The sequence below is a fragment of the Trachinotus anak genome, unplaced genomic scaffold (assembly GCF_046630095.1).
Source record: "Trachinotus anak isolate AG129_WGS33_773 ecotype Australia unplaced genomic scaffold, CSIRO_AGI_Tana_v1 ptg000004l, whole genome shotgun sequence".
NCBI classification, from domain to species: Eukaryota; Metazoa; Chordata; class Actinopteri; order Carangiformes; family Carangidae; genus Trachinotus; species Trachinotus anak.
This window is the reverse complement of record NW_027273855.1, coordinates 4,020,269-4,044,287: the sequence shown is the minus strand read 5'-3', so window position 1 is coordinate 4,044,287 and position 24,019 is coordinate 4,020,269. Positions and strand designations below refer to the sequence as shown.

The window sequence follows — 24,019 nt, the reverse complement described above, 5'->3', positions numbered from 1 at the left end:
CGCAACAGAACATTGAACTGAAAGCAGCTGCTGGTGGTTACAGCAGTAACCCTAATCATAGTGGCAACATAGTCTGCTATGATGTGGTCCATAAAGTCTTCTGAAGGAAATGACCCAGTAAGGGGTTAAAAGAGGGAGGAAACCAGTAAAAAAAACAGTGTTAAAGAAGGAGTCACTGGTGTATAGCCTCAGGTGTGCTTAATGCTGCTGCAGAATAGCAGCGCTGATTAAAAATGTGTCTCTAGTATTGAATCACAGACATTTAGTTTTCCTCTTTTACACAGGAACAGCATGACTGTTGTTTCCCTCTCAACAAAGCTTCTATACGCTAATTTCCTTCACCAGATATCAGTCAAGCCATACACAGCAGAAAATATCTCAGCTGGTTCAGAAAGAGTGATAGCTTAAATCTGTGTGTTATGCAGAATCTTTTGTCGTGCATGCAAGAATGTACAGTCCTATCTGATTTACACTGGGAAAAGGCAGTTTCTAGTTGATCAGGATTGCACTGGGAAAATGGGCTTTTAACTGGAAAGCTTCTCTGTTTATTCGACATAATAAAGCTTTCTTTCAACTCATCTTAACGTTGAAGAGGAATTCAGAGGAGGAGGGAGGAGAGAAGTTGCTGCATAACACACTGAAATCTTGTGATACAGGAATATTTCCTGTCACCATGGGAGACTGAATAAATAAATAGTGTGAGTATGCATGTGTGAGCGCGTGTGTGTGTGATGTAGAAGAGCGGGCAGGTTTTGTTGGAGAGATGAAGGCAGAGCAAAGTGACTGCGAGGGAAACAGAGACACCAGCTGACATAAAGAAAAGATCAACAGGAGGCAGAGTGAGCAGAGAGAGAGAGAGAGAGAGAGAATACATGAGGATGACACGAATAAACAGAATAAAAAATAGTTTGTGTTTGAGTGACACAGTCCTGTACAGTGCGTTGCAGCATGTGGCCTACTGTAGCCTGGTTTCTTCATATCAAAAGAAATTCTAGTGTATTTCAAGTGGAGGGTCCCTTTGGAGGGAGAGACAGTGGTTTGACTCCAGGCCTATCTCTGCTCCCCAGGGTGAGGCACCAGAAACCAGGGCATGTACACTGCTGCAACTGTGCACTGAACTACTCTCCCCACAGCTCATAAAAGAGGTTACTTTTAATGAGGGGAAAAATAAAAGCCTGCAAATTTTGGTAGAATGAAGGTTAAATTTCCTGTTCTAACTTATATATCCTATATTTGTTCAATCTGACTGAGTGGAGATTAAAATGCTTACTGAGATTATACGTCGGGGACCTGCATAATACTTATATAATATAATAAATCCCTTGAAAATTCATAGCATGAGTTCCTCTGATAGAGTGAGATCTGTTTGTAACTATACCTTGGTTTTTTAAAATATTTGTCGGAGCTTCTTATATCTGGTGACCGTATTGAACTTCATGTGGTCTTTCATGTGGCAACTGTGAACCATCATGGAAAAAATATTTGCACATAACTCAATTACAATCATAAGGCTTTTGTAAAAACTGGGTCACAGCTAGTCAGCTGACAGGTCAACTCATCTGATCCCAACCTGCAGGTGCATCACTTATATGTATAAGTATGTTATATATATGTTATATGATATGTAAACACAGAGCAATCATTGAAATCATGGTAAGACAAATGCAGATATCAACACTGGCAAACAGAAGCAACATTAGCAGATTTAACATTATGCAAATGTACATTATATATACAGGGGTATAAACTGGCATTTAGTTTCTTGCACAGCTTACCTCAACAAATTTTTTTTCAGTTATTTTTTCTATATTCTGTGTGGTAATTTAGTTTGGGGGCACTAATGAAACTATCTGGGTCATCCGGGTTTTGGGTTTGAGATTTGATAAAATGTATAACATAGGTTTAAAAGACATAATTTACAGGACAGAGAAGGGAGGTCTAATAGAAGGTGCTACTGAGCTGCATTATGGGAACTGTAGTATTCAGCAATACTACTACTTATGGAGCTTGAGCCATTGATAAATGACACTATTTTTATTAAAATCCTTTTCACCAGTTTTTATAAAAGTGTAATTCTTAATGGAATACCACTTTATCAATTTACTGTGCATAGAATATAATCATCTAAATTTAGTAACTGCTAATGCTTATTACACTGTAAATGTTTTTTAATACTCCTACAATACATGGATTTATAGTGTGTCCGTAACACTAAATACAGATTTCATATGGTTTATGTCCCATTGGTATCACCACTATGGTCCCAGTGTGTGGTGCTCAGTAATGACAACATTCAGTGGCTGCTTTGCTTAATGGGATTATTTTCATCTGGTATCATTGTATATTTTTCTGTATTTTTCTGCCTTTATTTGATGGTTGAAAATAGAGAGATGACAGGAAAGAGAGCTGCAAAATGCACAATGTTCCACTCCTTAACCTCTTTAGGCCACCATGGCACCCCCATCATACTCTTGCATGTGACTTTTGTGTCAGGCATGGTCCTATTACTCTTAATCATATTTTATCTGATCTCCACTGAATTCCTGCAGACTACAGTAATGGGACCCTGGTGTTAGAAACAGCCTGATCTACATGTGCATTAGAACAGAATCATATTATATAATAGTCTGGGGAGGAGATGTGGAGCCAACAGTGGAACGTCCGATCAGAGCAGTTCCTCATTTTCTCACATTTTTCTGCTGACCAGAGGCCTGGGGCAGTCAGCTGTTCCAGGGGCCCCAGGAGGAATTGTTTAATTATACTCAAACTCACCACCCATGATCCCTATTAGCGAATAGATACTAGAGTATGAGGGCTACTTGGTCTAACATGATTTTACTATGCTATTCAAGTAATACCTGCTACTCTTCATTAATGGGGAAAGTCCCCAGAACCAACTCAAGGTCTTTTGGGTTCCCCATAACCCCACTTTGGCTCCATCGGGTCCTTCAGCGTGACAGCCCCTGATGTTTGTTCTTGTTCCACCAGAGAGAAACACAAACTTTATGTGAGACACTAATTACCTGATGGAGATTATTCAGACGTCTCAAACATTACATAATATAATGAAGTCTTATGTTCGTGACAGGCCTTCCTGTCGCCCCCCTCCCCACCTCTCCCCCTCCCCCGCCTTCCGCGTCCAGATTGAATCTGACGTTTAGAGGCCAAGCAACAGAGGGATCGACAGATTAGTGAGTCTCTCTCTCTCCATCTCTCTCTCTCTCTCTCTCTCCTCTGTTGCTGGGGGACAGGCGGCGGCAGCGGCAGCGGCAGCGGCGGATCGGTGCGCTGTAGCGGTCGGACCGGGAGTTTTTTCCCCCTTTTCCTGAGGTGCGCTCTCCTTTCGTGCGCTCCTCCTGGACGCGGAGGAGCTGGGGAGCTGATCATGGGGTCATCATCTTCCTCACCATCACCACCACCTTCAGCATCCTCAGCAGTATCAGCGCTGCTCTTCACTTTCTCCTCCGCGGCGCTGGATGACGAGAAGAGGAGAGAATAAAACTCTGTGGCTTTTGTCGTCGATTTTTTTTTTTCCAACCCGGGAAACTTTTCTTGAATAAAACTGTTATCCATCGTAGAGCGTGTGGAATGGAGGTCCCAACTTTGCTGCTGTCGAGTCTTGCCCTGCTGTTTGTCGGAGGGGACCTTTTCACCAGGTGAGATCAGCCTTGCTCTTGACTTCCTCAGGTGCGTCAGTGTCGTGCCGCCCGCCACCGTGGAGCGCTCCAACACATTCAGGAGGGGAATGAAAAGTTGGATGTAGCATTTAACGCAAAGTCTGAGCAGAAAAGGTGAGAGAACCGCTGGGAACCAGGGTGACAGTGTGAGGAAAGCGTTACAGGATGAGTAATACTGTGCATCACACTACAAACAAGAACCGGCTATCACCCAAAATGAATCCTTTTGAAAAATAAATATTAGTTGATTAAAAACCGTCAGTTTTATTCCTACTTGCTGAGAATCACCTCCTATGATTTGATCTTATTAATATTAATGTTAATATAGATGACGATGAATTGAATTTACGTCCCTTCTGCCCTCGACATGCTTCCATAAGAAATACTTCTCCACACGCACAAACCTGAAGCCTGCTCTCTGCTCCGCTTCCCCTCCGGGCACATGGACCTGATGACACTATTTGCATAATGCATCTGCATAGAAAGAAGTGATTTTTCTTTTTTTCTTACAGAGATGCCTGCGAGGTGAGGTGAGTGGGTGCGTTTTTTGTGTGGCAGATAATGTCACCCACCTCCAGGCCTGTTGGATAGGGAGGTCAAATATCAGATGGTGCCCTGTCACACATGGATTGGAAGAAGCCTCTGTGTGTTTGTGAAGTCACAGGAACAGATACATTCAAGCAGAGCCGCTCAGCAATGATGCAGATGCCCCATTTGGAGAGTTTAAGAGAAGGGAGGATTGCAGTATCTGCTGCTGTAGTCAGATGGGCAGCTTTCATCACAAACATGTGACTGAATTAGGCTTACAACACCTCCTGCTCAGTGCAGGTTTTGCCAAAATTAGCCTTTGAAAATGAGCTGATCATATTCAGCTGAGGACCTAAAAGTGAGGTGATGGGGAGATAATCAAATGGTGAGGACACCGGTGCTCTTGAGATAAGCAAATCCTAAACTCAGTGCCATTTGAAGTCGCTGCGTTGACATTTAATCCAACCATGACTTGATTACACAGATTTCTTGGATACAAACCAGTGTGCTTTTGTCAGCTGACTAAACCAGGTGTATCTAAACGAGATGGCGAGTTTTGGTGCTTTAAAGTTCATATTGACTTGTAGTACATTCATCCACACTCGGTCAAAATGCCTTTATGGTCTTGTCCATAAGCTTTCACAAGCATGCAGTTCTTAGGATAACCAGCATGAACTACTGAGCTCCAATTTCCCCGAAGTCCAGATTCCTCCACTGAAAAGGGCAAAGGTCGTTGAAGCTATGGGTGAAATTTGGGCAAATAACCTCTATTGTCCCTCTTGGCTGTTCACCAGCAGAGGGAGTAATAGCTATTGTAATTGGATTTTCCTGCCTCGAGTCACTGCTGTTATTATTTTGTTCTCAGTGCAATGCAGAGTGTAGGCTTTTTCTTGCACCTCATTATGTGTCAGCTCTTTCTGTCTCTCTCTCTCTCTCTCTCTCTCTCACACACACACACACACACACAATCATGCACACACACACACACACACACACACACTGCTGTTTTGCCTTTGGTGGCTGAAAGTTGCGAACTGCCCCCCCCCCCTTTCAGAACAGAATTACACTGGTTCTCTTTTTAGCTCCTCATTTATCCATTTCATAAAAGTTGCTTAGCTTTAGTTCTGCCTCGCCACCTTTGGTGTGGCGTGAATTTCACAGCTTTTCTTTCCAGCTGAAGCGTCACTTACTCTTCACTTCACCAACACAATCTGCATCTAACTGATGTGTAATACCTGCAACAGAGACAGCGAGAAGCACAGGGCTACAAAGCACAACAGAATAATGACTTTTGATAATATAGAGCATACCAACACATTGTGCACAGATTTGATTGGCTATGGTTACAAATCTTTCAGAAAGCAAAGAATCTCATTGTTTTTTTTTACCTGGATGAAGTTTTCAGTTGTCAAACTATATTTGTTAGTCGGTACTTGTCATTTACAAAGAGTTAAAAGAGTTAATCAACAATAAGATTATGATATGAATCAGATCTTCCATTGCAAAATTAAAGGATTTGGGGCTTAAAGCCAGGGAAGACAGAAAGTATTGAGAGCGTAAAAATTATGGTTTTGGTCACTTTATGGATTTCTTAATATTCACACCCACAGAATGACATCAGACTTATCCTTTAAAGGAATTATTTGTAAGTTTTGCTATTGCTACATAGCCAACGTTAGCATTAACAGCTGTTTACTTACCAGTCTAGAGGAAATGCTGCGAGTTCAGCATAAAATTTCATTCATTTACTCACCAAGAGCTGTCTCTAGTGGTGGAAAGCAACACCAATGCTCTCTATCACGTCTTTTATTCTAGTGAAGTTAGCATGCTAATCCGCTAGCACTGGTCCATCCTGTCACTTTCCGATAGCGACTCACTGCAGCCTCCAATCTGTCCTGAAGAGGTAGCACTGCTCAGAGGGCGTATTATAACCTCTGGTCTTGCAGATGCAGTGATGGCTGAAACTGTTGTCAAGAGACAATCACCACCACCTGCTCCTGGCAAGAGACCACATTTGGCAGAAGAGAAAACCTACAAATAGCCCCTTTAATATCTGTAGGTCTCCTTCACTGCAGACATGTTAACTGGTTTTAGCACGAAAACACAGGTATATGATATCAATAATGTCTCTGTTTCATTTAGTCATTAGTCACGTTGTTCATGTTTTCATAAAGAAATGGAGCATGGAGCCTGTCATCTGCACCTTGTCACCAAACCAGTGGCTACATCTTGATTGAGCCAACAGTTTGTTGCTAACCTTGTTGGACACATAAACACTTCCAGCAGCTGCATAACAACAGAAATCTTCAAGTGGTTCATCTTTGATAAGCTTTTATTGTGAAGTATCTGCATAAAGCGTCGAGTCTGCAGTCTTATATTCAGGTGTGATTGCATCAGGTTAGTCAACAGTGAGGCTGCTATCTGGTCGACAAAGGTAAAAAGAGGGACGTAGATCTGAACACTAACGATATGAAGTTGCTACCACAGATGGCTGAACATAGAGGGACTTTAAAAACAATGCATTCTGTCTAGTTGCCTGCATGGCCAAGCTAAACATTGTTTCACCATGCAGTAACACATGTTTGTTGACGGCAGGGACCCTCTAAGCAGAGCCTGTTATTGTGGGGTCAGTGAGGTTACCACCAACTGACAGGAAGTGGAAAGAAGATATTATAATTTATGACAGTAAGCAAGCACAACAGTGCCTCAAAAGTCAGCGTGGAAGAACGTGTAGCATAGTTTGTTGTAATTTGATAGATGATAAATTTGTTTGTGAATAAGCAGAAGTACATTGTTTGACACAGAAATGGTGTCAGCTAGTTTCCATGACGAGAGAGCTGTCGGTTTCTGGGGCTCTCTGCAAATTATAATGAAAAATTATACACAAAAGACAGAACTATCATCGGCACAGAGAGTGGGAGGAGTGGGGAGATCAACACATTCCTTTCACAGCTCATTTTTGCCCTGGGGTCCTGGTGGGTTAATCTGACCTTGCAGAGATGAAGTTATTGTCACAATTTCATTATATTTTACTTAGGATATTAGTTTATCTTACAAAAGAGAAAGAGAGACTCACTGTCATGTTTCAGCTTTTCAGGCACAGTAGATGGGACTGACATATTGTTTTTATGTGGACACACGAGATTGAAGATTTTAGTTTAGCAAGTTGTGGCAGTAAGATGTGATGCAGCGGGATTTAACCCCAGCATTTCATGATCTTACTGGTCTGTCACACTTGTCCTTACACCTGCACTCAGGTGACACAGTTCTCCTGACTAATCCGCATGAGAGGCTGAGTCAGCGGATGAATCCCTCCTACTGTCCAGAGAGTACATTTCCCAACAACACAGTGATTTGATCATGTTCCACTGGCTGCAGGAACTGGCTCTGAAGCCTGACTCTGCTCTTGCTGCAGGGTGAGGTGGTGCAGGGACACTTCAGTGCTTCCACTAAAAGCCTCCCACTCAATTCAAGGTGACGCACCACATGTAAACAGTGAAGAGACACTGTTTATTCCAGTCCGTTTCATTTATCTATTGAATATGTCCACAAATGTTCAGATTTTGATGACCTAATACATAGGAATGAATTTGTTTAAATGAGGGTTTTCAAACTCCACTATGAGGACATCAAATCTGACATATTTGCAATTTAAGATGAAAAAAACTGCTCAACCATTTTGACAAAGCTATTATTATTAGAGCTATTCTTTTGAGACTTTGGTACACTCAGTAAACACAACACAGTTCAGCTGTTTTTTGTTTATTGAGCTGTTCAGTTTAACACATGGTTATTAGGGTCGCAGGTACCATTAGAGCCACTGATGTGCGGGGAAACTGGGGTGTTAGCGTCTTTGGGGAGTTTACATTCTGCAGTTGAATACTTTAACATGATGGATATCCTGACTCCACTGTAAAATGTATATTAAATGTATAAACATTTGACTTATTTTAGTCCACCCACCAAAAAAAAAAAAAAATTCAGTATTTCTCCACCAGAATTGAGAGAATACAAAAGGTGTTGATACTGTATTTAGACGATATTTAGAATTTATTTTATTTTTTTTACAGACAATATAATTGTAAGAAATTACAACTGAAAACTGTTGAAACTGAATAATTACAATATATATATGTATATATGTTAAAAAAAATCCAAATAATAAAACATTTTAGAGATGGGAGCAGTAGAAATGAAGTACATTTTAGAGTGTAGGATTTTTGGCGTAGGATCCAAATCTTTAGGTGGTAGGTGGGTTTTTATGCAACCTCAGCAGTGACGATTTCCCACTGTGGTTTTAAATTCATCAATTAACTGCTAGTAAACACAATATCAGTTAAAAGATTTAGCGGTGCTAGACCTTCATTGAACCAAGTTTTAATTGCTAAATAGATGTGCGAAATGTTCTTCTGTGATAAATAGATTATTAAAAATGAGGACTCTCATCACATGTCTTCAGATCCCTTCCTGTGTGTGACCCACAGTCAAAAAGAAAAAAACACAACGAACATGTTCAGTTAAAAATTTGGTATAAAACAGAAAAGCAGCATGTTTTCATTTCTGAGAAGCTGGCACCACCAACTGTTTGCAAATTTCACTGAACAAAATCAGAGTTTTCGCAAGGAATGACCCACTGTAAATTACAGAGTAGTGTACTGTATTATTATTACTTTTATTGTATTATTTATAAGGATGATATTAATAATACTAATCTTTATTTATAGATAAGAAGCTCCGAGACATAAAATCACTAGATTTGAAAGAGAATAAAAAGAAACACTTTGGTGTAGAAAACCAATTAACTGTAGAAAATACTAGATATTGTCTTAAAATAGCGCTCTGTAATTTAAAAATAAAAAAATAAAAAAATAAATACGAGCTACAAGCTTTCATGTTCTGCCATACTGTATAAGAAAAAAAAAAGTTATTCATTTTATATCACCTTTTTTCCTGAACACCAATATATGAAAATCTATTCTGTATGGTCTGTAGTTCATTCCACGTTCCCAACACGGTATTAAATATATTTCCTCAGTTATGTCCACTAAAGGAGTGTAATGTGTCTGGCAACATGACGCTCACACTGTCCGTCCAGTGATGAAACTGTTGAAGACCAAATGTCACTTTATTTAAATTTGGAGAAGCTGTGTTTCTTCAGGCTCTTTAAAATAACAGACTATACTCACTGACCTGAACATGAGCCCTGCAGCATTTTCCACTGGGACAAGAAGAAACCCGCTTCACTCTGAAGCTTCTCCGGCAGCAGCAGCAGCTGTGTACTGTATGTTTATCCAGCAGACTCCGTCACTGTACTCATCAGGATGGAACAGAGGCTTCACGCTCAGAGACACCATCCTATAAACAGAGGATCAGGGTTCAGACTTCCGAACTGCTGAGGTGTCCTTGAGCAAGAAACGCTGTCCCTCCCTGGTGGTCTGCAGATGACCTCTGACCTCCCTGCAGAGAGAGGAGGGCAAGAAACAGTAGCCTATATGATATGTTTTCATTGTGCTGAACCTTTTTTTTCTTTTAATTATTAACATAACATCCACGGCAATTCACATCAGCCAGTCATTCCCAGTCAAGCCAACAAAATCCTTCTATTAGAGTCTGACAGAACAGAAATGACTTGTCCTACAGGAAAAAGTCAAAGCCCTACACAGGAATCAATGGGACTAAAATGCTGCAAAATTATAAAATTATAGCTCTGCTTGCTCCATAACGTTTGCTCTAACATCAAATCTTATTTGGCAGATTTCAGCTGAAAAGAAATAGGCTTACATTAAAGATTAAAGTAACAATGATAATAATAATAATAATAATCATCATCATCATCTATATTAAAAAGTTCTTGACAAAGGCAGCAAAGTAGAATCAATAAAATCAATAGATTTCAAAGAGAAGAAAAAAAGAGCAATTTAAAGAGAAATAAAAAATCAATGGGAAAGTAAAACCAGGAAAAGCTTTTTGATAAAAGAAAATTTTAAGAAAGGTTTTAAAGGAGGTTACAGATTCAGTCGACCTGGTTTCCTGGGGCAGATTGTTCCAGATCCTCGGGGCTCTGATGGCAAAAGTACAAACACACGTGATAAACTGAGAAAAGGTATTTTAGTCTGGGGTCCTGAGGCTGTGCCCCATCTACACTCTACAAATGCTCTATCCAGCAGCTAAAAATTGAACATGAAAAGTATTCTAGAAGTCTAAAACTGTGAATTTGTTTACAGTGAAATAAAGGAAGCACCTTTACAGGACTGCTGGGTGTCCCGAACAACCCTGGCACAAGCAGCAGCACATTTGCAAGATTGCAAAATGCTCTTTCCCTATTATACAGTAACCTTAAGGTGAAGTAACCACCAGCACTGTGGTGTAATGCTTTGTTTGCGTCTTTGTTTGCATGTGCTCAAGGTCGCTCATGCATGTGGATGACTCAGTGCACGCTCCTGCTGATGGTTTCATGCCATTCCACTGATCGACACTTGGTAGCAGTAACATGCCAAGAGATGTAGCAATGCACCAACAAAGGCAAGGACTCAGAATTTAAACAATATGGGAGGTTATGAGGAAGGTGTGCATTCAACAAGAATACACGGAATAGATTCTGGTGAGAAACAGTGAATGTAAGCATCACTGTGTTTACAAGAAACTTCAAATTTCAAAATATTTTAGCAAAACAAATGAAATGAATTGTACCGAAGGATAATTTGTAGGAGACAGGGTTGTTGCCATTCATTCTGACAGCGTCAGCAGCCAATTCTCGTCTCTTTCCCCTTTGCAGTATCCGTTTTTGTTGTTGCTCATATGAAAATGGAAAAGAGATAACAAATAGATCAAAAGCCAGTAAAAGATAAATACAAAAAAAAATAAATTCAAACAAATTTTGAGTTCAGGAGTAAAGAAATGTAAGACATGTGGTGCTCATTTAGGTATTCAAGTATCTGTGAATTGTGGCTTCTGGGACTCCGTATTTAAGTGTCTAATGTGAGTAGTGATATAGTCAGAAAAAAGGTCTGTTTGTCGGATGAAAAGCAGACCGTTCATTATCACTGTAACGTTACTGCAGTGCAAAGACACACACACACACACGCAGTCATTCTTTTTATTGATTTGTGCCACTTATTTATGTTTTATCATGATTTATCCAGTTGGATTTGATGTGACTGTGTTGCAGTGTATTGCATTGATTATTTCACGCCGGTGCCAATAAAACACATGAAACAGTGAATCCCAGAGTGAGGATCAGGGGACTGACGCTGACGTTACACATGTTCAAGTACCAAACAGTGTCAGCCTATAAAACTAATTAGGCTTGTTAGTGTGTGCTGCACATTATGATCACAAAAAGACGCCGTGAATGTGAGTGAGGCTGCCTCTATTTGTCTTTCCTCTCTTCCTCCTTATCTCCCCATCTGTTTAATGTTAGCTCATAAACAGAAGGGTGCAAGATCCAGGCCTCGGGAGAAACGTTCAATGAAAATGAAATATAGAGGGAAGAGCAGCATCTGGAAATAAACACTCTCAACTGTACGTCATGCATGGAGTGGTGAGAAAATAGAGAGGTGAAAATGTTTGGTGATACTCTCCAGAGAGCAATCAAATGTTCCACCCTGTGCAAATAAATGTCCAGTTTGCTCATATTTAACAATTACAATAATAAAAAAATAAAGGCGAGAAGATTTATGCATTTGATAAAAGCTTTCACAATATCAGCATCTGCTTGGTCTTGCAGATTAAAAATCCTGTGGTGTAAAGGACAACAGTGAAGGGGTAAAATTTACATTTTGTAATCTGTAACTATAAATTCACCTTGTACCAGATTAATTCTTGACAATCGTGGGAAACTGCATAAACTAAAGGCTTTAAAAAGGCAGGAAGTCACAGTAAACCCATTAATCTGATCACCATAGAAAGGATACAGCAAGGTCCTATGAAATTAATCACAATGGATAGACCAGTACAGTAGGATTTGTCCCTTGCAGACGCACACTTCCACACACTGTCTCTCTGTGTGAGGAGGCCTGTTTGACCTTGGTGTGTTAATTTCTTGCAGGAAAAGCTCTTTCTTTCCAATTTTAGAAACTGCCAATTAGTGAAGAAATCCAGGAGTCATAGTGATTAATGAATTCACTCAGTGCTCCCATTTATTTCAGACATGACAGTGATTGCCAGGCTAAAAATACATCTGCCACTACAAAATGGATCCACTCAGGAAATGTTAATGACATGGCAGAAATGTGTTTTTTTTGTTTTTTTTTTGTTTTTACTATTTGTATAGAAAAGCTGATATTTTTGTGGCAGATTGTTTTGCTGTGGAGGTCAGTTTTCCATGTAGCTGAGGATGTAATTCTTTGCTATCTGGGAGGTCGACTTTCCTCAAATGCCAGCCTTATTTCAAAGGTCACTGAGTGGCTTTTCATTGTTGGTCAATAATAACACCTTCGATCAAGCCCCCATGTGGTCCATTTCCCTGGCAAAGCCACCACTAGCACTCTGTGACTCTGAATGTCACCGAAACCTTCAGTTTTATTCAGTTTATTTGCTGCACATCAGGCAGTTCTTCTAACACTGGAGGACAGTGCTCGTCCAAAATTTGATTCTGTACCACATACCTGAACTTAATTGTTCGTAAAGCTCTGCCTGTATTGAATGACAGCATATTATTGAAGTGTTGCCACTCAAAACAGGATGCAACTGAGTTGACATTGATACACAAAGGCCCACACTGTGCTGTGTATCTGCATAGTGTGTGTTTACAGACATGCTGTTTTAGAATGCAAAACTGCCACCTGGTGGTATCTGAGCTGTGCTGCTCTTGTTAAATCCTACACCCAAGCTGTGGCTATCGGTGTCAGCCCCCCGGACCCTCCAGCAGTCCCTCAGGGCTTCAGCGGGGCCTCAGGGGACCCCTTTTATACCACAAAATAGTCTTAATTTCACTATTATTCCCCTCCTGAGAGGTTAGCAGAATAAAAAAATGCAGAAGTACCATTCCATTTGAATCAAGCTGCTCCCAAACGAGAGACAGCAACGTTGCCCAGAGTAAAAGTTGTTAAGTGCAGCTCTGTAGTCTAATGAGAGCCTGTTTTAATTCACATGAAAAAGGTTTTGAGGATTGCGGAACCACAGCATGATGTTCAGGCTGAGCTGTGTGAGATCTGAAGCTACACTGGTTGATTTGAATCTGCTGTCAGCTTTGTTGCAGAGACATGACTGAAGAAAAATATGCCAACCAGGCTATAATTGATGTGACTTTTCACACTATTACATGTACAGATTTTTTTTTTTTGGAAGGATACAGCTGATGGCTGGTATTTTGTGCTGACATTCAGTATCTTTGATCATTTTCATGCAAAAACCTCCCACAAATGACAAGTTGTTTTCATGACGATCTGCTATGTTTCATTGGAATATTTTAGGACACCATATTTTTACCATTACTTACTATTACTTAGTTAAAGATCTAAAAAGCCCCTGTCTTAAATAATGTAAAACATAAAAACAGGGTGTGAATAAAAAAGCACAAAGAGCACACTTTAGCCTAAATTACATTTACTCATTTTAAATTTAATGTCTTAATTTATTCATGATTATTTCAATAGATGGTTAGAAAAGGTGGATTCATGGCATATGGTAGAGTATAAAATCTACCTAAAGAACTGGGTAAATAAGTTGCATTTTACATATAAAATAACATACTAGTCTCCTAACCTTATATTATATGATTTGCTTGCTGATCACAGTAACCCTCACTTAGGTTCAGAATGCTAAACAGTGTGTGTTGAGGACATCTGCAAATCTACAAATGAATAAATTACTAAATAGGTTTGTTATGCCTCCAGAACAGGTTATGAATTATACCCACGCTCAAATTTAAAGCTGCACTAATCAAAAGTTTTACATTGACAATGAATCACGTGAAGGGGGGGTTGTTCACAGAGAATAATCACCAACTTTTACTTTACCTCAAATCTTCGCAGCAGTTTAGTCTCTAGTAGCACATTGTTTTGGTTTTCAGGCTCACAAATGTATTGTTGACTCACTGTATGCTGCCTGACAGCAGCGGAGCATTTAGCAGCTCCAGAGACAGAGATTTTTATCTGCAGTTGGTGGAGACCAAAAACAGAGCTTATAGGAGAGCGACTTGTATTTATCAACTGGACAGAAACACAACTCCAATCATTGCTAATGTTGCTCTGTATGTATATATATATATATATATATATATATATATATATATATATATACAATATAATAATATGTCAGTGTTATGTTCATAGCTGTTCTGCTGCCCCCAGTTGCCCCCACCCCCTTGCAAAAAAGGTGACGTCATGCTGTAGTCATGTAGGGGGCAGAAAGGTTTGAGAAAACCTTTTCTTATTACAGTGGCTTTTGATGCTTTTGCTTCAGTTGTCAACAGTCAACCAGTATTATTCACAGTCCAACACTTCATATCGTCTTGTATTTAAAGATGTGTTTTATTATCTTTGTATGCTCCTGACTTTACCTGAGGCTCTGCCAGGTTTTCCTGTGGACACATGCTGTGGCTGGACAACCGCTGAAGGCTGCTGTGTTTGCTGTTTGTCTCCTTTAGGGCCATGCTGAGTGACATTGGGGACTATGTAGGTACAGACATTGAAATATCCTGGTTACCTAATCTGGATGATTTAATGAAGGGCTATGCCAGAAATTTTCGCCCTGGGATAGGAGGTGAGTATGAGATCTACTGCTCGTGGCGTTGGGTTGCATTTCACCCCCTCACATTTACAGCCATCCTTAGCATAACCTGAACCAAGATACACCAACATGGGTGTTTACATTTCATTTTCCAGCTCCATTATCCTGAGAGGTGTCTTTATTTTTGTTTTCTGTTGTGCAACATTAGAACAAATCTGCATTTAAATTATGTAAATACCCGCTGTGACTGTTCAGTTAGGTGAACTGTTTGTTAAGGACACAAAAAAAAAACAACGCATAGGTGAAGAGAAGCTTTGCTGATAATCGAGGACGATGCCCTTCGAGGACGAGAGGGAGATGGGTGGTGCAAACAATGTGCACTGCTCTGGAGACTTTGCTAAGAATGGCTGCAAGATGTGAAACATCCAATGACCACAGCGATAGATTTCTCAATCTCACAGCTTAACTCAGCTGAGCAAAGGTGAAAATGTGGAACAGGAGCGCTGCTATCAACACACACACTGCCCTGTGCTCTCCACGCCTACAATGATCATCATAATGCAGCATCATGTGGTCACTACATTCCTATTGATGTATCATTATAATGTGAGAATGAAAGCCAAAACAAAGGGCTGTTATGACCATTGGGGAATCATGTCTGTTATTTGGGGTAATTCCCTTCATTCAACTCATATCTCACAGCCTTTTATGTGGAGTTATGTTTGTGTCATAAAACATCAAATAAATATGAAACTTACACAAATTGAAAGAAAACTGATTCATAAATATGTCTTGTAAATGAAATAGCATTCATACATCTGACTTTGCACTCACTAATGCAACTAATAAATGATATTTGGAACAGTCAATGCAAAAACTTTGTGGCCAACCCATTATATAAAACAGTATTTGTTTTTTTCTTTGGAGACATACATCCCTCCCATATGATATTTGTGCATCTTTTTCTTCCAAAACATTCTAAGAATGGAATGAACACAACTTGATTTGCAAAAATTTGTGAACCCACTGTATTTTGGAAAATATTTTTTACAGTACTTTAATTTATGTTACATGCATTACATTACATTCATAAACTGGCAGATGTTTTTTTCCAAAGACTTTTTCCAGACACTTACAGTAAGTGCATAGCACAAGAGCTAAATTGGAAGTACATCCCAAAAATGAGAAAGAGTGTGTTCAGTAGTCCAGTGGGAATGCTTTTTTTTTTTTTTAATGAAGAAACGGATACATGGACCAGAGAGCTTAACAAACTGCAACTTGAGAAAGCGCAATAAGTGGATACAACATCTTTACTGCTTTTCAGTTCTTTTGGCCACCGTGTATCAGTAAGTGCTGGTATCATTTCCAGAGTGCAATACATATGTGGATGCTATTTGCAAATGCACTGTTGCTGCATTTGCATGGCACACAACACATTTGTGAATCTGACTTTATTTGTGTAATGTGTGTTGCATTAAAGTTTTATGAAACAAAATGACACATTTACATAAACAATGCAATGGATTCATGGTAAGACTATGCAATGCAAATGTTTCCATTTTATAACTAGTAAACATATGCATGTAAATAGCGTACGTAAGACAAATATATTATTATTCCAGACACCCCCACTGGAGGATACTATGTAAAATACTTGTTATGGCATCAGCTGAATGACACAGCTCATCCAAAGTCATTTCTCCTGCTGACCTTGGTGCATAGTAAACATGCCACTGTAAATCACCCCACGCTATACATGCAGTGCATGGTCAATAGAGTAACATTTGGTTATGGGATGGTGTTGACTGGTGGGGAATGGTAATGTATGATTCCTTAATGTTCAGTATAAATAGCCTTTCTGTTCTGCATCAGAGAGCTCCCTTGTAGTTTCTGCCCCCGAGCATCCGATCACAGAGGCACACTTCATGCTAATCATATGGCAAACTATTAAGTGAAAACGCTACAACGTGTGTGCGTGTGTGTGTGTGTGAATGTTGGCAGAAGCTCACTCTGTGCGGGTCCATGAAAGCCCAGTGCTGTTTATGAATGCCCACAGTGTGATGTGCCACTTAGCATGGTTAAACTGGATAATGCGTAATCTCTATGCGCTGTAGGAGTGCTTGAGACGTGGGAGGGAAACAGATGGGTGATGGAGTGAGGATGGGAGGGACTGATGGATCCAGAGTGAGCAGAGAAAGTGTGCGTGTGTGGGTGGGTGGGGGGTGTGAGGGGGGGCAGGTTTGCTGTCTTTTCTCACTTCTCCCCCTGCAGGTCCACCAGTGAACGTGGCCATGGCTATCGAAGTGGCCAGCATTGACCACATCTCTGAAGCCAACATGGTAAAGTATACGGTCACTCCATCCTTCCTTTTTCAGTGAGGTTCTTTATCATCCCTAAACTCCACTACTGCAGCGAAGATCAAAGATTTGCTATTTGCATAATCCTGATTTATCCCACTTGAGGGTTTGAAAGTACTCAGTGTGAACATGTGTGACACATTGGCTGAGTTGTTAGATAATTTGATACTTGGATGGATTTTGTGCAGTAAGAACCAAAGCTGGTGGGACGATTCATGTCATGTATGTGACTTCTATTCCAAATCAAATAAGTTAATAATTTTTTCTTCCTTTAACATTTGAAATAAAGTCCAATCACCAAAGCTGAAAGCCAACTGATAAATTCTTTTACAAATAGAAGAGCAATAAGTTTGATACAAATGTACAGTACAAATGACACCAGAATCAGCTTTTTTCCCCACTGTAGTAGTATAATAACTAAATCTTTTTAGAATGGTTCCACACTTCCTGTAATGTAATGATGTTTTTCAGCGTTGACGAAACTCCTCTCGAGCCACAAAATATATTATTCAGTTCTTTTAACAGGCTGAAAACTACTCCACATTTTTGAATAAACATGCCTTTATGTATTGATTTATTATGTATAGTGATGCAGACTTGAGTCTATCTGATATCAAAGCAAACTAATTTGCACTGGGCTCTGTTTTCATCATATTTAATTATTCTTTTAGAAAATTATTCTATTAGAAAAAAGATAACATAACTTTTTTTAATACTGTACAACAGTCCATTTTCTCTGACACAAATCTTTCACAAATAAAGTCTGTTTTCCCATTCCCATGACTCAGCCTTTGTATATGTGTGTGTGTGTCTGTGTGTGTGTGCGTGTGTGTGTGTGTCTTGTTCCTGGCAGGAATACACCATGACCGTGTTCCTGCGGCAGAGCTGGCACGATGACCGCCTGTCCTACAATCACACCAACAAGACGCTGGGGTTGGACAGTCGCTTCGTGGACAAGCTGTGGCTTCCCGACACTTTCATCGTCAACGCCAAATCTGCTTGGTTCCACGATGTGACCGTGGAGAACAAGCTGATCCGCCTGCAGCCCAACGGAGTCATTCTGTACAGCAGCCGGTATGAGTGAACACATCACTGTCTACACCAGTCAGATTTCAACAATCAGACAGTGCAACCGCTGAGACTCTTCACCTCTGTGGTATCTGTCTGGGAGCTATGCTGTTCACCTTTTTCTTCTATATTTCTATTCTTGATAGCTTTGATAGTTTTAGTATTTTTTTGTACACTTATGTTTGCAGAAATCTCAGACTTTTGAGAGCACAGGTGTTTCCTATTTACTGTCCTTGTGAAATGAAAGTCCTTTACGATCCATACCACAATCTGACAGTAAACTGCTCTCTCTGTGGTAACTAAAAGAATCTGATATGGTCTGATGTGTCTCTAATGGAGATGAAGGTAAAGTGAATCATCTAAAGACCTTAAATCTGGAGTTACTAATAGCAGGTCAGAAGAAAGCATGGAATTTGAACAAAAATTCAGCTGGACTCTGGCTGCTGCTTTCCAATCTGTCATGACAGTGATTAAGTTTTGATTTAAGCAATTCAAACTTTTTTGTTTTGATTCAGTCTGACTTCCCTCATTAGTGTGGTCCTCTTGAGACTGAGCAGCGAAAAAGCTTTGATAAACTCACTGTATGCGATCTGCATAGCACCAAAGCTTTAAAAGCTGATACACCTCTTAAAAAAGGCCAGTTGCTACTCACTGATCTATTCACTCGTGACCTTTGACAGTGTTGTTGTGTTTCTTGTGCTTTTTAAAACTGTTACTAACTGCAAATGCTTTTGTAGAAGAGGTAAGCAAACTACAAGTTGGAAGTTTACCGGTGGTGACATTAGAGCCATGTGATCATGATGCCGTTTGTTCACAGTCTAACATTAGCTTTTGACTTCTGATGATTGTGTTTAGGCTTCAAATATCATAAAAGTGGTGTTTATCTTATAGATATCTTGCTAAACAAAATGTGTAAGTATGATAAACTTTTGATGTCACACAGTTTATTTTCTACAGTCATCAAAAAGCCCATGTAAAGCCCAGAAATACAAAAACACCTCATCCCTGTGGCATTTTATCATAACCTCTTGTCTTGTAAACACAGCAGTGGCTGTGAATCTCTTGTCAAGCAACAGTCACCCCCCTCCCCCTCCAGGCAAGAAATCATGTTCGGCGGCAGAGAAAAACTCACAAATAGCCCCTTTAATAAAACACTGAGCTTGTTCATCATCAGCTGACACAGCTTTCGGATAACAATACAAGATTTTAGTTTCAATGGAAAGATACCAGATCCAATTGGACTCAACTGTGTGAATGTGAACTACAGTTTTTCTTTTTTTTTTTTTTTCTGGAAATATTTTTGGTCAGAAGAGTTTTCATTAAGAAAATAGCTAAGGGACAACTATACTGGTGTTTTGATGACTGAGCTCTTTTGTTCCTAGAATCACTTCGACAGTGGCGTGTGACATGGACCTGACCAAGTATCCCATGGATGAACAGGAGTGTATGCTGGACCTGGAAAGTTGTAAGTTATTAACCTCTTTACCTCTCCTCCACACATTCTTTAGGAAAACAGATTTGTTTTCTTGATTTACTGCTGAAATGTTTTGCTGTCCAAGCACAGTGCCATTCATAAAGGGTTAGTGTTACAAGCTCCCATCATTCCTCAGTGTAAAGAGAAAAATGCTACGTGCTCAGCAACCCTCACATTACATATCCTTGTAGGTTGGACTGATTAAATCTCTGGTTGTCATCTGTTATTTCACTTCAGATGGTTACTCCTCAGAGGACATTGTGTATCACTGGTCGGAGAGTCAGAGACACATCCATGGCCTGGACAAACTGGAGCTCTCTCAGTTCACCATCACAGACTATCGGTTTGTCACTGAGATGATGAACTTCAAATCTGGTGAGCATTCATTTTGTTCTCCTGTTTTTCTCCAGGTGTCAGGGTTGGCTCCAGCACAATCACTTTGAAAGCCCTTTGCAGGGCTCATGCATTATGCACTATTCTGGGTTTTTGGACTTGGCTTGCCTCTTGTGTTGGAAACCTCTGCAGATTCTTTCTGAAGCAAGAGTTTTGTTTTGTTTTGTTGTAACTGCTGGCAATTCTGTGTTTATATTTGATGCAAAGAGGGAATGGATCAAGCCAGGCTTGCTGCTGAGCCAGGCAGTAGGTTTAGGAGATGATAGGAGCTGCTGGTGGGAAAATACAGCCTGCAACACTGCTTTATGGTTGACATCTTGAAGTTTTACCACTAGGGGCACAAGCGAGCAAACTCACACTCTCTAATATCAGTATCAGTGATATTTTTCTAATGGATAATCAGTGTCTTTGGTAAAGCAATTAAACAGGGTGTTTGTTTTCTTCTTTCCAGCGGGACGATTTCCAAGGCTCAGTCTTCGCTTCCAGCTGAGACGTAATCGAGGCGTCTATATCATCCAGTCATACATGCCCTCGATATTACTGGTTGCCATGTCTTGGGTGTCCTTTTGGATCAGCCAATCAGCAGTCCCTGCCCGTGTATCCTTAGGTTGGTATTGGTTTGATGAGGCCTGTTTCTAAGTTTTGTGAAAATTTGAAAGGGGTGGCTTGAATACAAACTGGTGTTCATTGATCTGTGGAAAGGTTAAACCATGTAAATGTGTTTTATTGTGGTGAGATGGTGCCGCTTGCTAAAGCAGATTTTAACCTCTCAGTTACAGGAGGTCATGTCAATGACAATTTACTGCTCATAGAGCCTGACCAGTGGCGGGGTTTCACATGTAAAGCACTTCCCGGTGGGGGCACCAGAGAAAAGACCATGTGGTTATTAAAATAAAAAAAAGTCATGACAGTCTGGCAGTTAGACAGTGAGGGATGTTGTGTAAGAAGTGATTAAAGGTGATTAACCTCAATATGCCAAATCAATGCTGAGCTGCTAAAACGTCAGGTGGGCTACAGGCATGTGGCTCTAAAGGCTTTGGATGAATGCTTTGTCATTGTTAGCTTGCTAACATGCCATAAAGGACAATGCTAACATGCTAATGCTAAGCAGGTATAATGTTTACCCTGTTCGCAATCTTAGTTTAGCATGTTAGCATGCTACTATTTGCTGAGTAGCAGAAAACACAAAGCAGAGATATAACTGATGCGAATGTCATTAGTTTTGCAAACATTTTGTCAAAAACCAAAGTATTGAATCAATCACCAAAAGTATTACAATTCACTCCAAAGAGAGCGTGAATAGCTGCACCAAACTGTTGTTCACACATTTCACTTAAAACCACAAATGTGAACCTCAAGGTGCTGCTAAGGAAGTGTCAGGGGATCACCAAGGTTCCTTTAGGAACCACGAAAGTCTGTGCAAAATTTTAGGGCAATCCATCCACTAGATGTTGAAATGTTTCACAGGGTAAATGACAACTCCAGTCAGGACCAAACATGCCCAACTTTGCCATCCACAGAGCCCTGCTGCAAACGTGGCTAAAAGAAGCCTCACCTGTCCTTTGCGGCTTTGTTCTTTCTGCAGGGATCACAACTGTTCTCACCATGACCACGCTGATGGTGAGCGCCCGCTCCTCCCTGCCGCGAGCATCGGCCATCAAGGCGTTAGACGTCTACTTCTGGATCTGCTATGTCTTTGTGTTTGCGGCGCTCATTGAGTATGCCTTCGCTCACTACAACGCTGACTACCGACTCAAAGAGAAGGCCAAGGTGAAGGCCAACAAGCTCAGCTCTGAGGTGAGGAAATCATTCCCATCATGTTCTCCCATCAACAGATAGCATCACTTGGCTGCAGGGGGGGGGATGTTGTGAGTAATGAGCATGCCTCTCAAACACAGACCTGGTCCGGGCTTTCAAGCCCCTGACAAGCATCCATCCCACTGACCTTCAGCAAGACAATGAATCTCTATAGAGCATAATGGCCCTGCAGGGAGTAACAGCGACTGTCATCATAATGTCTGTTTCCTTTGCTACTGATGTTTATCTTACTGGGATATACCCTTAGAATAAGAGCTGGCTTGGTTGTATTTTTTGAAAAATGAAGCTTCTTTTGAACAAAGAAATATTAAACAAAAACTGCTTACAACACTGAATATTACTGAAGTATGATTTGAAATGTGTGGGGACCCAGTATGCTGATGATTGTTGATGTGAGTTAAACTGCAATGACTTAATTAACTTACTAATGTCTCAGCAAGATCCCAAGTTATAATAAACCAGTTTTTCTTTGAAAATCAAGACTTTAATTTGAGGAATCAGTAAACTGCTGTGTTTTTACATGTGGCTCTGAGCAGCTCTGGACTGTCGTGTTTCCTTCTCTAAATGTTCAAATATGTGCTGAGGGCCAAGTGTTTTTATTGCAAAAAGGAAGAAAGTTTAAAATGCCAAGTGTCTCAATGTAGAAAAAAGAAACAAATAAGAAGTTATCCAGTAAATTAGGATGAGAACAAGAAATGCTTTGACAAAAAGTTGTGTTTTTTAATGAAGAAAGTAGCACAAGATGTTTTATTCACATATAAAACATGCAGTTTTTAGGAGGAATTCAAAACTTCTGTGAAATGTTTTTTTTTTCTTTTATGTTGAATAGAGTGTGTTGAATTTTTCTGAATTCTACACAACTAGTCCACCGGCAGGCAGATGCACTGTCTCTTTTCTTGTTAAATATCTGAGAACTAAAACTAAACTAAATCTTACGTGCCCCTCTCTCTATCTCCCCACAGTCCATTGTAAAGAACGGCAAACAGGCTATGGTTCTGTTTTCCCTGTCGGTCACTGGCATGAACCAGGGTGTGATGATTTCCAGCCGTCATGGCAGAACTCAGCGCTCCAGCACTGAAATCCCTGGGGAGGGCGGCACCGAGGAGGCCGAGCCAAGGAGGAGAAGGTCCAAGCAGGTGGAGGAGAGCGAGGAGGAGAAGAAGTGCTGTTCAAAGTGCGTCTGCAAGCCCATCGATGCTGACACCATCGACATCTACGCCAGGGCCGTGTTCCCTTTCACTTTCGCCGTGGTGAACGTGATTTACTGGGTGGCGTACACCATGTGAGGAGTAGGCAGCAGGTCTGTGCGAATGGCTGCCATCCAGGGTTGTATATAAGAAACTGCTGGAGCTGGGCCACTTCAATGCTGGCAGACTGGTGCAGCTGAAATATAGGCTACTGTGGCCTCAGTGAAAAAAAAAAAAAACTTCAGAAGAAATGAAGTGTTACGAGCTGTGAATATGGAAATATGGTAATTAAAGGAAGTAGTTATGAGTTTATAAAGTGTTAGCAGGACTTCACATCTTTAAGTGCAAATACAGAAACGTGTTTTATGAAGGCAAAAGGACTGCGTTGCCTTTTGGAGACTCACACACTCAGTGAATACAGTTTAACCAACGATCCAGATTTCCATCTCATCCCGCTACATGAACTAACTCAACACAGGACAGAACCACCGATCATCCTGCTTGATCACCTGCAGTACTGACCACCAGCTCACATCTGTCAGACACAAATAAGCATAGTTAGCCTCACTAACTCGAAGCCACAATCTGGAGTGAACCGCCTGTTATCTCAAAGAGCAAAAGCACCGCCCAAACAAGAGGATAACAAGATGAGGTGTACTACTATTCTGCATGGCTGATAGCTCACTCACTCTCGTCCCCAGTCATCCCCCCCTCCCCTTTGCCTCTTTCTCCTTTGGACCTCCACCCATTTTTTTTAAAATTTCAATTCATTTTTTGTCTCGGAGTGTCTTATCTCCTTCTGCCAGTTCTGCCTGTTTCCTCACCATTAAAGGACTTCCTCCACTA

The 24,019-nt window shown here is 40.5% G+C and overlaps 1 protein-coding gene across 1 annotated transcript; it reads left to right on the top strand.

Moving 5' to 3' along the window:
- Window positions 1-3,152: 3,152 nt before the first annotated feature.
- gabrd (gamma-aminobutyric acid type A receptor subunit delta) lies at window positions 3,153-24,019 on the top strand. The gene is made up of 9 exons (XM_071475315.1): window positions 3,153-3,656; window positions 14,794-14,909; window positions 17,148-17,215; window positions 18,087-18,307; window positions 19,684-19,766; window positions 20,013-20,150; window positions 20,620-20,775; window positions 21,754-21,965; window positions 22,949-24,019. The coding sequence occupies exons 1-9, from the start codon at window positions 3,589-3,591 to the stop codon at window positions 23,270-23,272; spliced, it is 1,386 nt and encodes a 461-aa protein (XP_071331416.1). The 5' UTR covers window positions 3,153-3,588; the 3' UTR covers window positions 23,273-24,019.